The sequence below is a fragment of the Augochlora pura genome, chromosome 7 (genome assembly GCF_028453695.1).
Source record: "Augochlora pura isolate Apur16 chromosome 7, APUR_v2.2.1, whole genome shotgun sequence".
In the NCBI taxonomy this organism is placed as follows: domain Eukaryota; kingdom Metazoa; phylum Arthropoda; class Insecta; order Hymenoptera; family Halictidae; genus Augochlora; species Augochlora pura.
Window position 1 is genome coordinate 32,096,194 of NC_135778.1, and position 23,889 is coordinate 32,120,082.

Sequence of the window (23,889 nt, forward strand, 5' to 3'; positions counted from 1 at the left end):
CCTATGTACAATCGGTATTGCAGAGCACACGACACGAAATCTTACGTGATGATTTTTACACCGACGCCTCGTTTGTGTCGAAATGATTAGTTCAACAGCAATCACTTCGATTGCGATCGTAAATGTCGCTGCTACGTAATGCCATCCGTAGTCGATAAGGTGGGACGCGACAGAAGAACAGTAAATTGGAGGGTCCAGGCTCCGCTATCGCGACTGGTCTGCCGCCAGGCCCTGTCTGTGGTTCCATCCGCGAATGATTGATCAGAGAGTGAAGCGTTGCAAGCGTGCATCCTTCCGGGCATAGCAAACAGGCGAAATAGCTGTAATATTATTGACAGTAGAACGAAACAACAGCAAGTCTAAGGACATGCACCCACACATCCACACACAACAAACTACACGATACATATGTTTTCATACAAGGAACTAAAAACACACTTAATACGAAAAAAAAAAATGGAAACAAAAATACAATAAAAAGAAACTCACGTTAGGGCTCTGTTCTGACGGCAACGGATGATTGTGGGTGTGTAGGCGGTGTTCGCCAGCTGGATCCCAGAGATCACGGAGCTCGCCGCGAACCGCTGCAAGTACGGTGGCCAGTACAAGCGTGAGCGTGGACGCAGGTACCCTATAAATCCACCTACGTGGAAGCCAGCCAAAGATACCCCTTGAAACTAGCCCCCCAAACTATTGTCCTTGTAGTCGCATAGATGCGAGGAGGAGCGAAGTCGACCTGGATAGCAAAGTGACCCGTTTACACCCTCCTTTTTTTCACGCGTTTTTTCCGAACGCTCCCGGCGTTTTCCGACGTTTCTTCGTGGCGTGGTGGTCTTTTTATCAAAATCACGGAGGGTGCGGCAAGATTCTACGAGGCTTATTTTTGCCGACGATTAATCTTTCCGTCGTTTTTCATCGTTCGCGAGAAATTTTTCAAACGCGCCGGGGTCGCAAGCAACTTTGTTCAATGTTCTCGATGAGAAACGGGTTTCTGCTATCCATACTTACTCTCTGACTGGCGTAAATGTTCCTGACCCTTCACCCCCGATCCGTAACTGTTAGAAAAAAAACTCGCATCCCCGAATTCTGGAATCTTACCACGCCTCCGCCCCGCCCCGAATCCGTTTTTTAAACCATTTCGCTCTCACTGTTTATTTTTGACGTACCTTGTGCTGACTCTCACCGCTTTTCTTACCCACCAGTTTTTGAAACCAGTTTAGTAACTATATATCTCGGTAACACGTGCTGGTATGCTTGAACTTTTGTGAAAAGAGAAATATACACACACGTGTTTTATTCTTATATCTACACACATGTTCTATACACACTATAGTAGATCAGATATCAATATATATATCTATATATATAAATATATATATTTATTGTTGCATATCTCTCTCTATCTCTATTCTATATCTTTCTCTATTTCTATCTTTCGATCTATTTATCTGTTCGTCTATTTATTCATTTCACTCTATCTCTCTCTCTCTCTCTCTGTCTGTCACTATCTCTTTCTCTCTTTCTGTCTCTCCTCTGTCTTTTTGTTTGGTCACATAGCCATCTACCAACCAGCCACCAGTTTATCTGTTTGTTTATTTGTCTTTATCTGTACAACTGTCTTGATCAGCCCATGAACAACTGTTATATAGAAAGTACACGTATACATCGCGGCGTGTATATGACTGCCTTACCGCACGGTTTCTTCTTGGAATTTTTAACGCGAAACGACGCCGCGAGATGTCACGAGAGACTTTCGCCCGCTTCCCGCCTAAACGCTCTCTTTTCGCCTATCTCCCTCGATTTTCTCGAATCACAGCCTGTCTTCCTCTAGAGAGCGACTCCTCTGCTCTTGTTTTTTTAAGCGAACGATTGCCAATTTGCTTCGGCACGGAGCGAATATGCGCGCGCACTTTGCCCACGGAAGCTTCGAAACCGGCTGGTCACGCGAGACCTGCTTTATCGACCCATCCTCGCCACACGCGTGCAAAACCTCTTTAACGAAAGTCTCTGCATATTATTGTCTAATTAGATTCAATATAAAAAATGCTGTGTATGGTTTATATGGTTGAAATACTCGCTGATTTCTGGATGTTTATGGAGGATTGGAAGATTCTTATAGCGAAAGACTCTGTGTAAGGATGGAATGACGCCATCATCTGGGTGATTTTAAAGCGAAGGTAGGCTATAGTTCCTTTTTGAGTAAGTATCACACTGGGAGAACACTGAATAGCTTAATGAAAATGATCTTCCGAGCTCCTCTTTTCAGTTATTCTACTGCCTTCTTACTTCCTTTGCTTTTTTTTATACTTTCTGTCTACGCCCACTAATTATTTCTGTCTTTCCTGCAGAGAGCAACAAGATCAAATGAAACGTTCTCTGTTGAGATAGTCAATGCACAGATTATATACTGGGGGAAAAAATGAGTTTTCTGCGAAATGTTGGGGAGAAAGTGAACGTGGTTACTTTAGTGAGGCAGCGACCATTTTGAAAGTTACACTCGTAGTTGAAACTGTTCTGAACTATACTTCTAATAAGTACTGTACCTCTCAAGATCACTTTATAAGTTACTGCGATAATGTTAGACTGTACCGCCGAAAACGTTTGTGTTCCGATTTGGCGGAAATTTTGCAAATTCGTAATTTTCGTTTAGATAAAAACAATGGTTGGGGTAAGGATTTTTGGTAATTTAATAGTTAAAACGAAGCTTTGCAACTTTTTGCTATTTTATAAACATTCTCTATATTACTGATAGAATGTGTCAGGAGCTCGCAAATTAGTTAATTCAAAATTAAACATTATTTTGTACTACGATAATTAGATGATAGTATATGTTTCGGAAAATGTTGAGCCTCATCTTTTGAATCACTGAAAATTCTTCTACTGGACTTTGTTTTCATATAAAACATATATACGCATTGCCAAATTACAGCCGAATAAATACGAAAATGTTTTTCTAAAATTGAAATACATTCACAACAGAAGCGTTTTCAAAAAATATAGTTGAATCCTTCATACGATTGTCTGATTCTCTTAAAACGAAATATTGAATACATTTTAACAAACGGTGGCGTTGCCATAAGACGGTAACGTTGGAACCTGTACTAATGTTTCTAAGCAATTTATGTTTGAACTGCGCTGAACCGTGGAATTATAGTTTTCAAGGATTTGTAAAAATGATAGCGCACCACCATTAAACTTTTAATTCTGTCACACGTTATGATAAATTATACTTTATGTTACAATAATATTTCTTGCTTTCTGTACTGTCATCTATGCTTCTTTTACACATATATATCTACATAATATGACATTTAAGTGACATTAATGTTTAAAATTATTTGATGAAGAATTTATTCTTGATTTTTTTAGACATTACATTACTATTTTTTAAAGTAGCTTTATCTTTTGTACCTTGAGTCCAAAATATTCAACATTCAGTTTGGCAAGTGTGCTATCATTTTGTCCCAAGGGAAATATTCGTCACACAGTGATGGCAAAGGTAACAGTAGTTGAATAATATTTTTCATTTCACATTTGGGTTTTTAACTTTTAGTAAGCGGATTTGGAAAATTTTTGTGTGCTAATTAGAATTCCATACATTTCTCCGATTACCGTGTATATTTTCTGAGACAATCTTTTGGACAGTTTGTGTGATTGAACAATAATAGTTGCACAATTGTAATCGGTGTTACAGTATTACATGAACCCATCACGATAACGTAATTCCACTACTCAAACGTCTATTACTTTCGTCACAACTAATTCTAACGTAAATTGTTTCTTCCAATATAACTATTTCATTAAAAATATTTCGGTGTTACAAATTAACACAAAATTATGTTATCGTATTTATCAGAGTTTACGGAATACTACAACATAAGTTAGAACTGCGCAATTGTTGCTGTCGAAACGCAAAAGCTGGATACATAAATCCTTCGAAAATTGATTTTCTCGGAACTTATACATGAATTTGTATAAAATTGATAGATTAACCATTATCGCAGGAAGATTTATCAAGTCCGCCTGATCGAAGTTAGTAACTCGAGAAAAAGAAAAGAATTCGTTGTACAGTATAATCATTTCGAAGTCATGTCGTTTGTATATTATCATCCGCCATATTTTTCAATCACCTCGCTTTACTCCGTTACACCATATTAATATTTACCTAACCCTGTCACGCGACATTTAGGAGTTTCCACGCGTGTCCCCATCCGTTCGAAAAGTTCGATTGCATAATACATGTTCATGCGAATAAGTGCAGATAAATAATAGATGTGTTCTTCGATCTTACGGTTTGGTCCAGAGGTCGGCGAGCTTTTTCTGGAAAATACACGCTGGACGGTGCAGGTCAAGCAACAAAATCGAGGATATTCTGCGTGCACATGGACATGCACCCGATAGAACAGAAAATGCATTTCGAAAATCTTCTCATTGGTACAATTCAAAATATAAAAAAAAAAACAAATTAAGATATGTATTTTTTTTAGTAGATTGCGGATTTTATTCACTTGCGGTATCCGCCTTTGTCGAGTGCACCACGTTGCATTCGATAAAGTTAATTCTTTATTTTTTGTTATAATCGGTAGTAAACATTTAGATTTTCACGAATATCCGCAGTCTATGAGTGGTCAGGTCTGCTATGGAATATAGTACGATAAAACTGGGATGAAGCTAGTATAGTCGCATTCTTTTCGAACGAGAACAATTTAAGTAGAAAAATGCCTTTTCCGATGGAAAGTAATTGAGAAATCGGTGTTCGAATAATTAGGTGCCGACCCAATCACCCAATTAAGTAGGAATCCACATAAAGAATTTGATTGTTAACCACCTGAATCAGTCGCCCTTAACTATACTGTCATTAGGGAAGAATTTGTTGCATTTTAAAGGGAAACTAAGCTACGTGGTTGAAGGTAATCTCAAGAGCAAACAGGCTTATATTATACTGGCAGTAACATCATTTAAAATCTGAATAACCATGCAGAACTAAAACCTTAATTGTGTAAAATCTTAATTATTTTAGTATAGACGGATCGATATAGATGACGTTAGAGTCGACAACAGCATATTCGGAGATCAACACACCAGTGGATATAGTCGAGCACAACAATATTTCTTTATTTCTAGCGATAACGAAACGATAACGGTTTGTACAAAAGTTTCCAAGCTTTACCACAATATTAAATATTCACTGTAAAGAAACTGTAAACAATTAACTTAGCAACCTCACTCCTGTACTAGACTAAATAGTAAAATAACGTAGCTTAAATACTAGACGTTACAGTTTTGCATAGTTCGTGGGCACAATATTTGAGAAACGTGTGAAAAACTTCGGGAACCATTGTAGCGTTGCAGCATGCTAAAACGAATCCGCAAAAAAGCTTGTCGACATATTGTACAATTGGCCTTGAGACATCCTTCGCCACGTACACGCAGATTCCCCTTCGGAAACAATAACTTCCTCCAAAAAATATTTCTTTCCTGAATTAAGGATGATAGCGTCAGGTGTCGTATCCTGAGACTCGAAAACCAAAACGGCGAGGGTGCAGCGCGTGCGTAGCGCGAGCCTGATCGGCGTGATCCCAAAAGATCGAGATGTCCTTCACAGAGCCGGTAGCACTCGATTACACATGTTCGACACGCGTCCAGAGGTGATTTTCATTAAGTTGATCAGCAGCGTCAGCAGAGAGCGTTGTAAAAAGAGCTATAGCCGATGCCATATTTTAAAATCACCGTTCATGACAGCAGACACGCTGTCGAATATATCCGTGGTTCGAACGACTTGATCGGAGCTCGACGAGACCGACGATCGCTGCGTCCTCCCCCCGAGGGTCGCTGGTCCCGCCCCCGCGAGACGGCAACCGGGTTGAAACGCAAGCCCCGCCCCGGGAGACAGTAACCGGGCCGCGGCGTGGTCGTCCGTCGATCATGACGAATCGCGCTGGCCGATAGATGTGGCCAGTAGAAACGCGTGAAAGCAGGAGTCGCGGCGTAGCGGGTCGTGGCCGTCGTCGATACTTTCGGGGCAGCCATGGGCGGCGCAGCAGTAGGGGGTAGAGGAAAGTATTGGCGACCCATGCGGACAGCGATTTTTTTTTCTCTCTTTCTCTCTCTATCTCTGTTCCCTCTTTATCTCTCTCTATCTCTTCACGAATTGAGTTTCTTGGTGGCATGCGATAGTGCTCTGGCTAGCCTGTAGACTACTGTAACGACCGAAGGCGGGATCCATCCGCGTGGATTGGCCTGTCTCTCTTTCTCTCCCTCCCTCCCTTTCTCTCTCTCTAGGGGAGTGGCTTCCGAGTTGTTCTTGAGTGAAAGGGGGAAGAAAGCGCCTCCCGTCGTTCTGTCGAGACCACACACACACGATTTTCTCTTGCTTGATATATAAGGTTACTTGGCACTTAAGAACTAGAAGCGCAGCAGTAGAGGGGGTGCAGGCGGTAGGCACATGCGGCTGCTCTTTCCTAGGGGATTTTGATCAGTAGAAATTGCACGTATTATTAAGAGACCAGACTTTTGCTGCATCTACCTCCAGCGTCTAGCGGGCCGAACGCGGAGAAGGCGGACGCGTGAACAAGCCGAATCGGGGCGGAGCCTCTCGGTGGCCTCGCCCCGCCCACACTACGTTCGCCCGGTTCCCCGTCTCCTCTCATATCTTTCGTTTCCGATCGTACTTTTGTTTCTTGGCATGATGGAACAAATAGCGAAATACCAGTTGAGCATGACTTGTCACTTGTTCCGTTTACCGTTTACCGGTCTAGCGGCACCTCTACCAACCCTCCGTCGGATAATTTGGTTCTTTGCCGTTTTTTTTTTATACCGGTTCCGATTTCTTTCTCTGTTCGATTCAAGAATTCGAAAGCTTAAAACTGAGTGTCAGTGGAATTAGAATTTAATTCGAGTGCATGCATATTGTCCGTTTAGTATTGTACAATATATCATTATACTAGACATTGCTTGTTCAAACTAAGGCTAAACAATTGACATGGTTAGTTTCAAAGTCATTGGTATTTCATGGTATTTTAACAGCTTTCTTTGTACGAGAAGCTGCAAGACTATGACTTTGAACTCACCTTGACCAAAGAAAATCGAGTGTAGGGGCAACGACGAATCAGTAAATTTTATTAATAGAACATAAAATGTAGCAAACCGATTCGTTATTGTTTTTTTAATATTTTTGTACTTCACAAATTTGGACTCGCGTATCCTTATACAAAATCTTTTTTATGGTTCACAGTGTTACAATTCGTCTAAACAGAGATATTGGCCCTGTAATTGTTCTTTTTAGTAGCGAAATATGTAACTTAACACGAGAACGAAAATCAGAAAAGCTTGTACCTGGGCATCTTTCCTAGTACGTCACCTCAACTTTCTACGCGTTCAGAATATAATTTTACGCTTTGAAGTAAATGTAAACGCAAAAATGATTCTTTTGGTGTGGTAATTTACAAATTAATTACACAGAAAAATAGAGATTCGTAAGCTTCATCTGCTAAGATAAACTCAAGGAACATAATCCTGCAGGCTTTATTTTTCCACGAAGTTATTTGATAGCTCACTTTAATATCAACAATGTAATTATTCTAAACAGTTGTCATCGAATGATTTTCTAATTCCACTGACAAGATTTTGTATTTACTCGTCATTATAGACTTGGTGTATCCAAACGAACACACGTGAAGCGTCCACAGACGCTCCCGCGAGTCGCCGTGTCGATAAAACAGGAGAAATTCGTGGGAAAATTTAAACGGTGTGTCTCTCCCGCACATCCGCGGCCCACATGACCCGTCGCTCGAAGCATGCGCCCGGATCTCGCGGTAGCACGCGATTCACGAATCTGCGCGCGCTCCACGGTCTCGGGATCCCACGTGACTTACAAGCCCACGCGTGCGCCTGGATCCTGCGGCAGCACGTAATCCGCAGCTCTGCGCATGCGCCTTGATCTCGCGGTCCGCGTGTCTCGAAGGGTAGCAATCGCGATGAAAAAAATAACTCCTAGCATCGATCCGGTTTCGACGTCGCGGAGATCTCGATGAAAACGTAATGAGCGGTGCTTATCGATCGCCGCGCACAGCCTTCTCGTCGTTTCCCGCGAAACGCTCGTTCGTCACCCCATTCTTCGTTCAGACACACAGATAGTCTAGCTTCAGCCACACCGAGAACAATCTCTCTCTCTCTCTCTCTCTATCTCCGACCCTCTGTTTCAACATTTACCACACACCCACATACGCACACGCACACGTGCACACAGGATCTACGGTCACTTCCGGGGAACGGGCGCCATTCTTTCGCTGTCCGGGTAAACAAACGAGCAAATGTTCCATTCTGTACAGATTCCTGTGTATATATTTGTACATACGTACGTGCGCACATACTGGATGGTCCACCTTGTACAGTTTCCGTCACTCGTCGGTGTTCGCACACGCGTGTATGTGCATGCATGTACGTAACACACGAATTGGCACTTGTCAACCGATTCGCAGACCTCGAAGAAAAACGAATTCCTGTGGGATTTGTTTCAGGAAATAATTGAAATGAGTGGAGGAAGAAGTCAGAGTCACCATTTTGGGGTTGTTCATTTTTTTGCCGTGAACTTCAATGTTATTTTCGTTTTTTCGAATCAGGAGAAACATGATCATGCATTCTTTTTATTAACCAACATTCCATGTAGCACGGGTGAAAATTTATTTCGAGTTTGTAAAATACAAAATTTCTGGTTATGAAATATATCAAAGAAAAAATTTTTTTTAAGTTCGTTTTATGATGGTAACTTCTTTTACGTAAGCATATTTGGGATCGAAATGTTTTTTCATTAAAATGTTGAAGTCGCTGCTGATACGAATATTCAGACTTCTTCCGTTCGTTTCAATTGTTTATAAGGATGATGTTCTGCAAGAGGTTATTCTTCGAGGCGAAAGTCCGTGAATTTGACAATTTTGAGAGTGGCTGTGTGCTCTCTTTGATCAAAAATAAGGAAACGATGTACAGGCGTAGATTGACACTAGCACATGTCCCAAGAAACACTTTTCTTCGATTGTTTATCGCCAATTGAATTATCAGTCATGTTACTGCTCGCGATTACGCTCACAGACTTCGTTGCCGCAGACGCACCGCTTTTTCATCGTGGATTTCATTATATTATAGTTCTAGGTCGATACTTGCCACGAGTCAGATTACGTTGGATTCACAATGGCAATTATTCTATTTCTCTATTGTACAAGATGCTTATGTAAACTGTTAATGAAAATACTTTTGTGACAAAATTTAATTTTCCAAATTCGGTTCGATTCAAACTATAGAATTTATTAAAAAAATCTTCGCTTTTTAAGAACGATTATTTTAATGGTAAATATGATTACACAAGGTGTTCCGTTCGAAACAGACACCCAAAATCTTTCTAATTATTTCCTAAAGTCTAAGAAGAAAGACAGAAAGTTTGCAAAATAGTTTCTTAAATTTTCTCCACAAGAAAATCCAGATTTCTCTTTTTCATTATAAGACAGATTTGTGAAGATAACTTAGTTTTTCCTTTATACAAGAAATGATTCACCATGTTTGATTATTCGATCTTTGGAATACCGTGTATAAACATATGTTAATTATAACAGTCAAAAACTAGAAATATCGGTTGATTTTGGTCATGGCATCCAAAAATTCCTTGGATCAATACGCCACCTTGTATAAGACGTCATCTTGAATATTTTTTTCAAATCGGTAAACAAAATTTCTCTGTACTACGATGGAAGCCAAACAAAAAAAAATTAAAATATAAAAATGATTTCACGATTTCATCATCGTGTAATAATATAGAAATGAAACTTGCTCGAGGAATTTTTGTTCTACGACCTGGAAGAACGGAGATAATGATCTAATTCGTGGCAAACGTATACGTCGGTAACAAGCCTGACAGTTTGTTTATCGACCGAGGACAGGGCCGATTAGCGATGTAAACATCGTAGCGTGTCGGTAACTAGGGGGGCAGCACCGGTGCGTTCCCTCGGAGAGGAGGAAGAAAGAGATCGGCGCTTAACGACGATCGCGATCGATGAAATAGAGAGACGGTCCTCAGCTGTTTCTACTGATCTGCACATCCGCGTGCGTTAGTTTGAAGACAGACGAGCGGTGAACCCGCCAACTAGACGCTACTTATCACTCGCTAACTGCTCTCTAACGGTCAGTCGATGCCACCCATCGGGAAAATTAAATTTCATGCGCAGGAACGTCAGTTTCCTGTTCTTGAGCTCCGCGCGGGACAGGCTTCCGGCTTCTTGAACTTGAGTTCGATCCCTGGAACAAGTTCCGGTCTAGGCTCATGTCCACGCGCTTTCACCGAGAGGCAGAAGTGGTGCACAACACTCAGATATTAAAAGATCCAGCCAGCCAAGCGATTTAGAGAAAAAAGAATATGAAATCTACATCTAAGCAGCAAAAACAATACGATTGAGAAGCGTACGCGTGATGTTCAGTGAATATACATATATGACCTACCTGCCAATGGACTAGGTAGACGTGTCGGCACGTGTAGTTGTCGTTAGGCCTAGGTGTAGGAGTGTAGGACCTAGGTGTAGGTAGCCTACCTACCCCGCCCTTTATTTGGAACGTGTTCGTTTTATACTATTTCTACATAACCGTTAACTATTTGGGCCGTGGCACTTATAGTGGTACAGCACTGCTAATCGTGTCTCTATGGGTAGCCGCGCCGCCCGGTAGCTGAGCCAAAACTTACTTATTCCGATCATAAATGCAAAGTCTCCCCCACCCCCCTCGCCACCAAACCACGCCCCCCCCCTACCCCCGGATGATGAGCAAATTATGGTGTACGGACCGGCTGATTGGACGCGAGTATTAGCAAATCCACTCTATCGACGTAACGAGACGATACCGATTATCCACATAGCACGACCAAGACCTATTTAAAAAAAAAAAAGAGAAAAGAAAAACAAACTAAAAAAAAGTATAAAAGAAAACAATTGCCAACCCTTTCACACAAGTGTATTGATGCGAATGTTGTGTTTTGTTCTATTCACGTGGTGTAGGCCATATTCGCCAGTTGTATCCCCGAGATAATTGACCTGATCGGGACGCGAAACAAGTATGGCGGCACTTTGAAGAACGAGCGAGGTCGCAGGTGAGAGACACAACCAACCAACTAGCTTTCCCGAGTTGAGCCACCTTTCACAACCCCTGATTACTGTCAACCACCCGATATATACTTTCTCGTATGATAACATTCTTGTACATTATGTAAGTCTGACTCCTTCCACACGACCTTCTCCCACACACATCCACATACACACACACACACACGAACACGCTTCACAGCACGACACCATCGTGCGTTACACCTTTTCTAGTCGTATGCACTTGATCACAGGACACAACTACACCAGAACACTCACAGTGACACTGTGCCTTGAAGTTAGCTACCTCTGTACACAACTCTGTTCTTGTTCACGGATATACAGTATATACTTACCCCCACTCTCCACTACCGATCACGCCCACCAGAGAACATACACACACTCCCTCAGCTGCCCGTTATTTCTTGTTATATAAACATTTATATTTAGAGAACAGTGTTAGAACCGCCAAAACGACTGCAGCTCCATACCTGCTCTTCGTATTAGTTGTCAGTCGACGGTCGCCAATCCCGACACAAGTCCCCGCCCATCACAACGTTCCCGCCTCCAAGCAACGCCCCCAAAACCAACCAGCTAGTCCAATTGTCACCACAATTTACCGATCCCAGCAACTGGTGTTAGCTTGTTTGTTCACACTGACTGCACTTGGGACAAATACGGCTTCGGTTTGTTAGAAGAAGAATGAGGAATTATTAATGGCTAATCATGCTCATGGTACCTCGCGGGTGACACGTGGACTGAAATATTTTGGAATTTTCTGGTACCGGGACCAGCATTGGCTGAAGCTATATGACAAACAACTGCCTCAAATTCCTCGTTTCTTTGTTCTACTTTGAATTGTAGCTGACAGAATGGTCTGTCGATGATTGTTTGCATAGTTGGCCAGGTAAACTCAGCCGCCTGTTGCATCTTTGACATAGTCGTTGCTAGATCAACTCCTCCACGTAGTGGATCTATCAGTAAAACGTGTATTGCGTCTTAGCAACTATAGTTATTCAGTTCTTTTTCACTGTAACTTCATGTATACATTGACGTCTTATATTGTCACTCGTTGCTCTGGGTTCTGATCTTCATTTGATGGTTTTTTTAGCGTATACAGGACAGATTAATATAAGAGCTGTATTTCTCTCCGAGTGCAAAGGGTCAACGCCCAGCATGTACCCCGCATATCCAACAGTGAATGCATATGTTGCACACATAAATATATACAAACATGTACGATTGCATACATATATATATATGTGTGTGTGTAAGTATGCGTATGTGAGTTAGGTCGTATCTCCTTATATATGTATATATGTTCAGTTCCATATGGCATACTATATTATATATCGTGGCATATATAATATTACCTGATATACATGTATATATATCTATACATATGACCTAACACGACCCTTGTGTGTAATAACCTTGATGTTTTAGACAGCATTCATTATCGTTTTTTACGTGTATTCTTGAAGAAAGGAAAGTGGACAAGTAAACTTCTGCCTTGGGTTGTACCATACAGGGTGGGCTGCTGTTACACTGTTGTGTAATAATACGTAATCTATATTATTAGACAAATTTATGTGCTCGATATATCACTTCTGTATGAATGAACAGTGGCGACTTTGGTTTTTATACTTTAGGTCATAGCTTCTATTTATTAGGTGATCAACCACAATCGTTTATTAAAACGTTATGAAATATGTTATATTTATTCGTTACAACGAAAGTGTCGCGACACATACCGAGTCATAGCTTTCCCTTAGCTTCTGAATTAACCTAGCAACCATTATCACATTGAACATGTCATACTGTTATGCAAGTCAGCTGGAATCGCGCTAGCTATTTCGATTAATTAGATAATACTCTTTGTAACAGTTCAAACGACCCACCCTGTATACGCTTTATATATGTACATGTTGGTACGCATATATAAAGCTGTATGTATACGCATATGTATATTGCTAACCATGACATGTTATGCGTAGTTTAGGTTTGATGAAGGGATTATCAGTGAGCCAGCAAACGAGTTAGATTAGGGAAGATTGTTGTAATTACACCGTCTTAGTAAATTTTAACTTTTGGAAAGTTTCGTAACTTTGAAAAGTTAAGATCCGTTGGACAGTGTTATGTGTACGTTCGTTACGAATGGATCATCATTCATGGCTTTGTGTCGGTGCGAATATATTTTCTGTGAAACAACCAGAATACCAACAAACACTGGTTAAACGCGAATCAAGTCATCGATGATAGAACCGTCAGTATTTCCTTTGGCCTTGAAACATTGAGAAGTATATATTCTATTAGCACAATAATTCGAAGGAATTCCATCAATTTTTATCAAAAAAGTGATATTAATGATAGAAGAAACAATACTTCGTCACGATACACGCCTATTTACATCTGTGCATTACAAATATGTTTATTACAAATATACATCTGTTTCATTAAACGTTTTAGAATGTTTCGAATGTTCCCGCCAAATTCAAATGGCCACGATCCACTGCGTATTCAGCGGTGCACAGGTTTTAAAGAGTCATATGAAGTCCAAATAACTGTAGCGGTACTTACCCCATGTAACTGTCACTTTTACTATATTTAACAATCATTTTATCTAGCTCTCATTGTCACTTTCACTGTACTTAATTGCCACCGAACTGTATATAACCTGCTGGGTTACTGGGTACTCGACTGCTGATCTGAAACTTACCTCTAAAATCGCTGAAAATCATCAATCACCGACAAATACAGTTATCACAGCATTACTGTACGCAGTTTTCTCACGGGGTAAAGAAATTTTGACACTGTTCAGCAACCAATTTCCAGCGTCCTCGCGTCGTAAGCAGGTCCCTTGCAAACATGATCGCAGAACTCTGTATGCAAGTGCGCAAGCGCACACAAGTATAGACTGAACCCAAAATTCACCTTGAATGTACAAGAACATTCAGCGATGTATCTGACACAATAAAAGTTACCATCCCGGAGATACACAATTCATAAAAATCATTTACAGTATCATCAAACATTGCTGTAAGAAAATTCGAATGTGAGAACGTGGACGATCATCTTCATACAATGACGCGAATCTGAAAAGCATCGTCAACGAAGCCAACAATTAAGAAAAAAAAAGTAGACGATAGTAAAAGAACGGAATTAGTATACATACTTCTTCGGTTTCAAGCCAAAGGTCCCGGCTGTTCTATTGGCAACGACTCATTGTTTGCGGCCATCTTGATTTTCCACACACACTCGAAAACTGCCTCTGACGTGACCGTTGGTCGTAGCAGCCGAAGTGCAACAGGGTGTCACTGATCGGATGTATTTTACCGACCGTTGCCATGAACATTTTTCAAGGCGAAACTTCTCGTCCAGTTGCGTGGCGTTGCGTGGCTTTTTTTGACGATGCGTATTCCGAGCCCTGGTCTCACGTAGAGGGGAAACAACACGCGACACGTGAGACCTCTAACGAGCGTTTTCGGGGTTGACTGTTCCACGAACGAGACGTATTTTTAATTGACAAGTTTAGAGATTTACACACAACGTTCGAGCATATTCGACGGTCGGTACCCATTTCTCTCTCTCTCTCTCTCTCTCTTTCTCTCTCTACATCTCTCTCTCTCTCTCTCTCCCTCCCTCTCGCTCTCTTTCTAACTCTCTATCTGTCTCTCTGTCGTTCTCTCTCTATACATGGGCAACTAGGTCCTTCGGATCACACCGTGAACCCCCTCGGTCGATTGGGTAGAATCATCGAGTAGATCTCTTCGTGACTTCGATATCATACACACACTACACGATCATTGACATTTTTATATCCACTGTCCAACACCTATCTTTGTATTCCATGATCTGCGGATGGTTCTTGTGTGACTTGAACTGCTGAACATGAATTTAGAGAACAGTTTCTCTTTGTCAGTCTCGATTTTTTGAGAAATTTAACTCTGAAGAAAGATACTGCGTTTTCGAATTTAACCCATTTTTCTGGTTTAGCGGTAAATGCTATGGACATGTTGCTTAGATAGAAGGATTCTGTAGACTCCCTAAAATACAATAACGTTCTCTAAATAATAATATAGCTTATGGTACGAATGGTGTCTATCATTATATTTTGAAAAACAAGGGCCCGACGAAAACTTGATAATTAAAAATACCGACGTATTTAGGAGACTTTACAGAATCGTATATAGCAAAGAATGTTTGCATAGCTTTTGCGGTTAAAGCACAAAGTATCCTTAATCTCGAGACCATTTTGATCAGAATTGAATTTCCCGAGAATCAAAGGCGTCGAGGTGGAACACTTTTCAGATTCATCTCCAGAATGTCAAACTCTACGAGAATCGCCGATTTAATTATGGCGATACAATAAAAGATGTTGAGATTCGTTGGACATTGTGTTCAGAGAAACGTCGGTCCCGTATGATAGAGTAAAAGTAAAGAACCTTTTGTAATGTAGGGCTTCCATGTCGTATATTGTATATGTGTTTGGGCCCATGTTGGATTCAGTGGCACGTGAACTCACGTTGTACGCCCCTGGTTTGCCGGGTATAACGGGAATGCGAAAGGAATTGAGCAACTTAAATAGCAAAACAGAAAAGCAGTCGATCGTGCAAGCAGAGGGTGTCTGCTGAGTTCATGATGAGCCTCGCATTAAATATATATTTACAGAGTAGAAGAAAGTGGAGCATGGAATGGTCATGGTGAAGTTTTTGTTGACGCAATAATACGATTTCTCACCTTTAGGCACTGTTTATCTGATTCGCTTGTAACAGTAAGAACCACTACTTTAATTAATGTATACGATACATACATATATATATTTCTATAAATCGCACGTAGAATTAACACAAGTTTAGTAAAAAAGAAAACGAGTTCTGTGCTTGTATTTGACTGCAAGGATCGAGTATACGAACGAGCCTGCACTCTACCGTAATCTTTCTATTTATCTAATTCTTATCACCTTTCGTTGTTCAACCTATATACTCCTTTTTTATCTTTTCTCCGCTCTCTCTCTTTCTCTCTCTACTCTCTATATTTATTTGTATAGTACAGATATATTTCTTGTCTGTGTGTGTATGTGTGTGTGCGCGGCGCTTGTGTGTAGTTGTTCGATCACACTAGTTGGTTAAAACGACTCACACACCAAATCCTATCTCGCAATTCCGGTAAGTTTAGCCCATTAATTATGTAATTATATATATTGCCAATGTGAATTTATGTACACGCACGTGTATATAAATCTACAGACGGATACACGCGAACTTTTCGTAGATCAATGTTTCTTTAAATTGCCAGAGGATTCTCCTGTTGTTGTTGTTCTATCGCTTTGTCTTCTGTACCTCTATTTTTTTTGCCAATATACTACATCCGCATCCATTCGAGAAATTCGAACAACTGACACAGAACTTCCATACTCGAATATATTATTATTATGGCAGCAGACTAAACTGGCATAAAGAGAGCTAAAATTTCGATCTTTTAACGATATTCACGTTTCTCTCTCTCTCTCTTACTCTAATCTTTGTCTATCTCTCACTCTCTTCTTCCTCGTGCTCTCTTTCTCTTTCTCTCTACCATTCAAACCCTAACTTTTTCCGTCTCTCTCTCTCTCTCTCTCCCTCTCTCTCTCTCTCTCCCCCTCTCTCTCTCTCTCTCTCTCTCCCTCTCTCTTCTTCTCTCCCTATCTCTCTTTTCGATTCGCAGCTGCGTTTACGCCCTCGAGTTGCATCGCGACAGAAGTGCTCGCTCTCAAGGACCGGGTGTTCGAAGCAAAGAACAAGCGAAAAACGGAAAGCGGTGAAAAAAAAAAACGAAAAAAAGAAGTAAAACTAAAAAAGTAGTAGCCTCAGCACGCGGAGAGAGAAGAACGTAACGAAATCGTTAATTGGTTCAAAAAACATGTGTAATTACATATATAGAGCGTGTACATGGTAGTTGCTTGTAAGGTTCTCTCTATACTTTTCTTTTTGTTCCTTTTGTTCGACACGCCGACTGAGCATTGGCCCGGGGGCGGTATCTAATTCGTCCGTTGTGTTGGCAGACATATTGTCGTGTGTGGCCACATCACCTACGAATCAGTCTCGCACTTTCTCAAGGACTTTTTGCACGAGGACCGCGAGGATGTTGACGTGGAGGTTGTCTTCTTGCATAGGTATGAACAACCATACTATTTTTTGCCGTTCGACCCCCGACCCTTCGGCTCAAAGGGTTTTGTACGATTCATTAATTTTTTTTTACATTCGAACAGTTTAAAAGCATTTCTCAATGCTGATCTTTAACCCTCGAGTGATTGCACGCGATGGCCAATACTGTGATTCACACTGGTAATATTGCATTCTGCAAGAAGAAATAAGAGAAATAAAGCAGTATAACAATATTTTTTATTAAAGTTTGTATCTGTGTTTCGCCTTGGGGTCTTCAGTGACTCGGTTCGTCAATATTCGAGGGTTAAATATATAAAGATGGCTTCGCAACTGCAACGCTTTTCGACCTTGTGAACTTCAATTTACGGAACGTTAAATTCGCTATCTTGGCTGCGATTGAACAGTCGACAGCCAAACAAGTTGCAGTTGCGGATTTATTGTAACAGAACCAAATTCAATATGTAAAGATTTAATATTGTTCCAACATCCCAATATTATAATGCAATTGTTATATCGTATTTGACTCGAACTGCAGAATATTCATGCGTGAGTGAACATTTTCCCATTTATGTTCGATTTGGGTGAATGTTTTTAGCATTTTAGATCACGAACGCATGAAATCTGCTGTTAATTATACTGACCGAGCAAAGAATGTCACTGACGCAATCGTGCTAGTTGCCGAGGTACCTCTCTTCTGACATTCTTAGTCTAAACATCTTACTTTTGTTTTTTAAAATCCTAATGTAATACTAATCACACTCTAATTACTGGCCGAGTAAGGAACAACTCCGGCGCAACTACACAGAACGCCTGTGGCATCCTAAACTTGATTCTCACATACTCAACCCCTTCCAAGTTTAATATCCCCATGTAATAATTTTCTTTTTCGAAATGGTAACATATTTCCACCAATGTTTATGTTAAGTGTGTAATGTTACCCGTGTAAACAATATGAAATTAAGTAAGTCTACTACTGTAATGATGTACGCAGTCATTGGTTTGAACATCGTTAGGAGAAATACACGAGAGTAAATTTTGTTTTTTTTTTCTGTGGTGATAGGGTGAACGTAGGTCTATGTAGGTGTCCCATTTGAACACTTGTTTTGCGGACAAGCGCGCCATGGCGATCAGACTCGATGTTTTTTAGCTGAATCCTCAATTAAAGTAAATTTATACGAACTCTTCGTATTGGAAACTTTTTATCAAAAATTTTGTTAACACTTTACCTACCAGAGGAGCCCATTTGCTGAGAATCAGTCACTGGTAGATAAAGGGTGAACAGAACGTGGAAGATGATATTTCATCTAGAAACCGACAAATGCACGGCAAATAAAAGATAAATACAGGGTTGCCAATGTGAATAGCTGAAACAGCAAGGGAGTATCGTCGGCGAGGAAGAAGAATGGGGATGTCCGGAACGTCGCTATAGTTAGGTCTGATCGCCATTGTCGTAAGGAGTGATCTATGTTTTCAGGAAAGAGCCAGATCTCGAATTGGAGGGTCTCCTGAAGAGGCATTACACGACCGTGGAGTTTTTTCAGGGCACCATGATGAACGCGGTGGATCTGGAGCGCGTCAAGGTACCCCCACGCCCTAGACCACCCACCATACCCCCCACCAACCTCAAAGAACCCGCCAATCAAATCGCTCCGCGCGTGGCCACCCGCGCTTTTCATTTCCTTGCAGTACTTTAGGTTATCGCGCGGTTCCCCTCCAGGACGCGACCAATACACATAAACGACCGTACGGCACTTGTGAGAATTGGTCGCACACGGCGACAACCATAACCGCAACCTATCATATTCATCGTCGTGTCGTGCCGTGTCGTGCAAGTTCACTGGAGCAACCGCCATTTTGTCGTAGTATATCTATAAACTTTGCCTAGACGTACATGTACACACGTGCATACACACACGTACACACGTACACATGGCGACTCGAGTACTGTGAAGTTAGGCATACTACCTGCATACTACCTCAACGTTGGGATATTATTATATCGACACTTAGTTCTCACTTTTTTCTAGATTTATCTGTAATATTTCTCTCTTGTTCTCTCACTCTATCTCTTTCTCTCTCGATATCTCTTTATATATATATCTATCTTTCTTGCTCTTGTAATTACTCTGTTTTTGTACTTCCGTCTCTCTTCTTACTGCTCTATTTCAAATTCACACGCGGAACCGCGCGTGCCACGCTGCGGTCGCTAGTAGAGCTAGTCGCCTTGGTGCAAAATTTGAATTTCAATAGCGCATTATGCGATTAACGCAGATTTTTCGGTATTCTTGAAGAGTAGATGACTGCGTGGCACCGTGTAACGTTGTTTCATGCAGATTTCGGTTGTGGGGCCGTTGTTTTGAAGTGACTGAGAACATTTCCTTTTCGAAATACCATTGAATATTCAATACTTCAGTGACTAATAAAACGAATTCTCATAGAATGCGGCGATTCTGGATCCAAAAAAACCAATCAGAATTCAATTCGTTACTGAAATATCGAAATTCTCGCCATTGTTGGTAACTTGTGCAAAGAAAAAGAAAAAAAAACAATATAAAATCAACTTAAATGTGGAATACTTGAAAAACTGTCTCCGTTGGTAACCTACTTCAGTCACTGCAAAAGCCTTACACTTTTGGGGTATGTATATAGTACAGACATGAATGTACATATTTCTTTCTACATACGCATAGGTTCGCACATAGGTACGCGCGTGGATACGTACAAATGTACGTATGCTCCGACAGGAATCTAGTGAATTAATTAAAAAGTAGAAAGCAAGCGCCTGCGACTGCATGGTATGCTGATAATGAGCTATGGAGCCGACTTAACGTGCAGTAGAGACTTACTTAGACCTTGTTACCATGTATACCTCCCATATCCTATGGCCTACGAGGGAGGCTGACCTCCCGTAGCCTCCTAGAAACCTAACAGATCCGCGATTGTACCGCGAAATATCAATCAGTACTGTGTCAAGGTGCCATTTCTCCCTTTCTCCCCCGAGAAAGGGGGAGCCGGCTGTAGTAAGGGATGTTCGGCGGCCTTGACATTTCTTCAAGGACGCAGTCCGGTCAGTCAGAGGTGAACCTTTTTCATAAAAGATACCATATCGGTGCCACTTAGGAAACTACCAGATCTCGAGCTAGAGGGACTGTTCAAGCGGCACTTCACCACCGTGGAGTTCTTTCAGGGGACTATCATGAACCCCATTGATCTGCAGCGAGTCAAGGTGAGCCTCAAGGACACAGATACACAGACCCCCTTGTCCTGTCCGCGAAGTAAGTGTACCGTACGAGACACCGAAAGAGATCTGTGTATCGTGCCGACCAACCCCGCAGGTCACCTGTCCTCCGTACGGTCGCTCGTGTGTACCCCCGTACCGTCTCGTTCGCGCGACGATGGCAGCCATGACAGTGTATATTAGGCGAAATTTAGTCGATTCTGTTAGCTGTTAGTTGTCGCGTGTTCAAGGTTTCTGTTAGTACCGTTTAACAATTAATAGAAAATGCAGGTGAAGGTCTCATTGAAAATAGGAATACTGTTCATAGGGAAAATGATATTCGGGTTCGAAGTTACTGGATTAAAATCACCAAAGTGTTACCAAATTTTTTCAAACAACGTTCACTATTTTGTAGTAATAAATGCTAATATATAGATTTAATAGTTAAATTTCTTAAAAATTTAAAGTTGAATTGAGTTCAACATATAAAAATTTGTCGCAGCACTAATTGTGCAATATTTAAGTTTTTGGTAGTAATATTTCATATGTTAAAAACGGGAAGAATCGATAAAACAGCTCAGTCGATAAATATTTAGGAAAGAATATAGAGTTTTGTGGACATCAAATATCCAGTCTTTATTTTAACGTATGACATTCATTGGCTTAATTAAGAACATAAGGTACATAATTTTGTGCAGCAATTACAGTAACAGAAAAGACTTTTTTAACATTTCTCTCGAAATTACCCATCAATATTTCAAGATCATTCTTTGCGAACGGGATAATAACATGTACATATTACTTAGAATTATAAAAGACTTGCTTTAAATTTTTTCTTTAATTATAAAAAAAAAACAATACTAAAGAATTATTTTAAAATTATAAAAAGAACATATCCATATAGCTCAAAAACAATGTATGTATACAGTGTATCCAGAAAAGTGTTTATACACAGGTAAAACTTCTGTGACTAATTTACAACATTATTTTCTATCCAGTAATTAACAGTAATTAAATCCCTGGATTTCCTTAATTGAAATGTTTAATGTAATGTACGATTAATAAATGTAATATATAATGTAATAAATAATAAGATAAAATCGTAAGGAGCACTGTATGCGTTGAATTCGAAGAGACTGTCATAGCTGCTGCTGCTGCGAACAATCGGTAGTCAGCTCGGTTGCGCAAACAGAACGGACGCTGTTATTCCAGGATGGTTGTTGCTTGTGTGTTACCTTCTATGCACATTGAGGATGTCTCGTGGAACCCCTTTGACGCATTTCCTATGCTGTCATACGCTTTCGTGTCTCATCAGTCCGAAACGAATCATTCGTGTCGAATCGATTACACGCGACCCATTGTGGGCGGCCGGGATCAAACGATTACGCGATTTGGTGCACCCGAAGATACCCAGGAGCACCTCTGCAAGACGGGTCGTTCCACGATTTGCCAAATCGATCACCTTCTGCAGTCGATGTCAAGGACTTTGGGCAAAATCAAACGGAATTCATTGTTTTCATTAAGGGGCCAATTTATCGATCAATGAATTTGTCAATATTATCGTCGATGTTTGCTATTTTCAAAAATGAAATGATTGTTCTAAATGAATGCATCGCTTCGATGCATTCGAATTTGTTTATTGAAATATTAAGTTTCCAATTTTTGTTTATTTACACGAGAAGTTGACTTCGATCACGGTTAAGTATCCTATAGTATAATGTGCGCAAATTTAAGCAGGGTTTAAGTCATCACTTTGCTGAATTTCAATTTGTTTACAAAACACTATACTCGGTTCCCTGCAAATTGAGAGAAAATGTAAACGAAGCGCACGTCATCGACGCTATGGTCACAGATGATTCGCTGGGACGTTTTCTGTGTTAGGTTATGTCTGTTTCTGTAGTCTGTATTAGGGAATTTGTTGAAATTTAAATTTTGTATTTTGTTATTTGTTCTTTCTAAAATGAAAGAGGGGAGATTAAGTCATTACTTTATTGGATTTGTTTACAAAATACAAACTTCGGAATTCTTCACTTTTTGTCTACCACCACAAATATTTTCATAAATACGGTTTAAGAACTATTTATCATATCGAGTTGATCCTTTTTTTATTCGAATCAGGAATGCTTTGCAACCTTGGCTAAATTTTGTTTGTTCGCACAAATTATATAAAATCAGGAGGAGATACGGGGTTAAGTCGTAACTTTGTTGGTGTCGATTTTTTTGAAACGAGGTCTTTTTTCAAATTCTTGCTCTCTCGATTCACAATTACTTTTGTAATAGTTTAGTTAGGCCACTTATCTCGCACGTGTTACCTGGTGGATTTTGGAGCGAAGCGTCGCGAACGTAGAGATATGCTGCAGAGATCGATCGATTTGGCACAGTTCAGTTAACTGCAGTCGCAAAACTTTGAGACCCGTTGCAGTGTGAAACACATTCCCAGTCTTTACCAACACGTGTCGACATAGACACGCGTGTGTACACGTTCTGGTATGGTAACTCGTGTTGAAAAAACGCCTCTAAAAGGTTGTTTGTACCTATCGGATAGATCCATGCCTGCTGTCGATCCAGGTGGGTATGTGCTTGCTGAAGGACAAGTTTGAACGATTAGTCGTTCGTAGTAGTTTTCCTTCGGTAGAGGCCTAGATTATTATGCGACAGTGAGCAATGGTTCCCTGTTATGTACAGAGTGCCCCTGAAAAACGCGGCAACTCCTCCTTCGAAAGTGGAATGAAAACGGACGCAATAATAAAAGCAAAGAAACAAATTTTACTAAAAGTCATCAAACAGAATTTGTTAAAGTGTACACGAATTAATTTACAATGCAAGTTATTGTTCAATGTATAAAATAATTATTTCAAGCATTAGTTTAACATTTAATAATAATTTCTAATTATTTTTAGCAACTTTTAGTTCAACCTTTCAAGCACGGTGCAAATATAAATACAAGAATTATACGTGAAGTTATATACTTAAGAATTATTAACAGTAACGTTATAGCATATTGGATTGCCCATGGTAGTCTTAACGATAGCTGTAAGGTTTTGAATGTCTTACAAAATTAAAAATTCTTTCCAAAAAAAATGGGAAAAGAGAAATTTTTTACTTTACATATTTTAAACAACATAATCTATCTGCGATCTTCATAATGCAATATTTGATATTTTGAAGTGAAACAATATCTTTGTTGATAAAATGTTACTTCCGCTGGTGACAGCACTGTACATGGGAGCTTTGCCGTTGTATAAGACAACTTCGCGTGAGACGAGGCGCAGTTTGTTCAGTGTTACGTTATACGATTATATACATAATTATATCATCAATATATTGAATATATTACGTCAATAATTATATAATGCACTTTATACAATACCGAGCAACGTCTCGTGATCAACTTATTTTCGCTCGAGGA

At 40.3% G+C, this 23,889-nt stretch overlaps 1 protein-coding gene across 44 annotated transcripts in view; it reads left to right on the top strand.

Annotated features, from left to right (window-relative positions):
- Slo (calcium-activated potassium channel slo) overlaps window positions 1–23,889 on the top strand; it is a 157,145-nt gene that overhangs the window by 71,216 nt on the left and 62,040 nt on the right. For 29 of the 44 annotated variants that reach the window (XM_078185010.1, XM_078184989.1, XM_078184998.1 and 26 more), the window contains exons 7-8: window positions 17,161–17,271; window positions 20,384–20,489. In XM_078185010.1, coding sequence (XP_078041136.1) covers window positions 17,161–17,271; window positions 20,384–20,489 — 217 coding nt within the window. Of the gene's footprint in view, window positions 1–11,033; window positions 11,126–17,160; window positions 17,272–18,737; window positions 18,844–20,383; window positions 20,490–23,889 lie in introns of all 44 variants that reach the window. The other 15 variants (XM_078185016.1, XM_078185027.1, XM_078185006.1 and 12 more) reach the window with 3 other exon arrangements.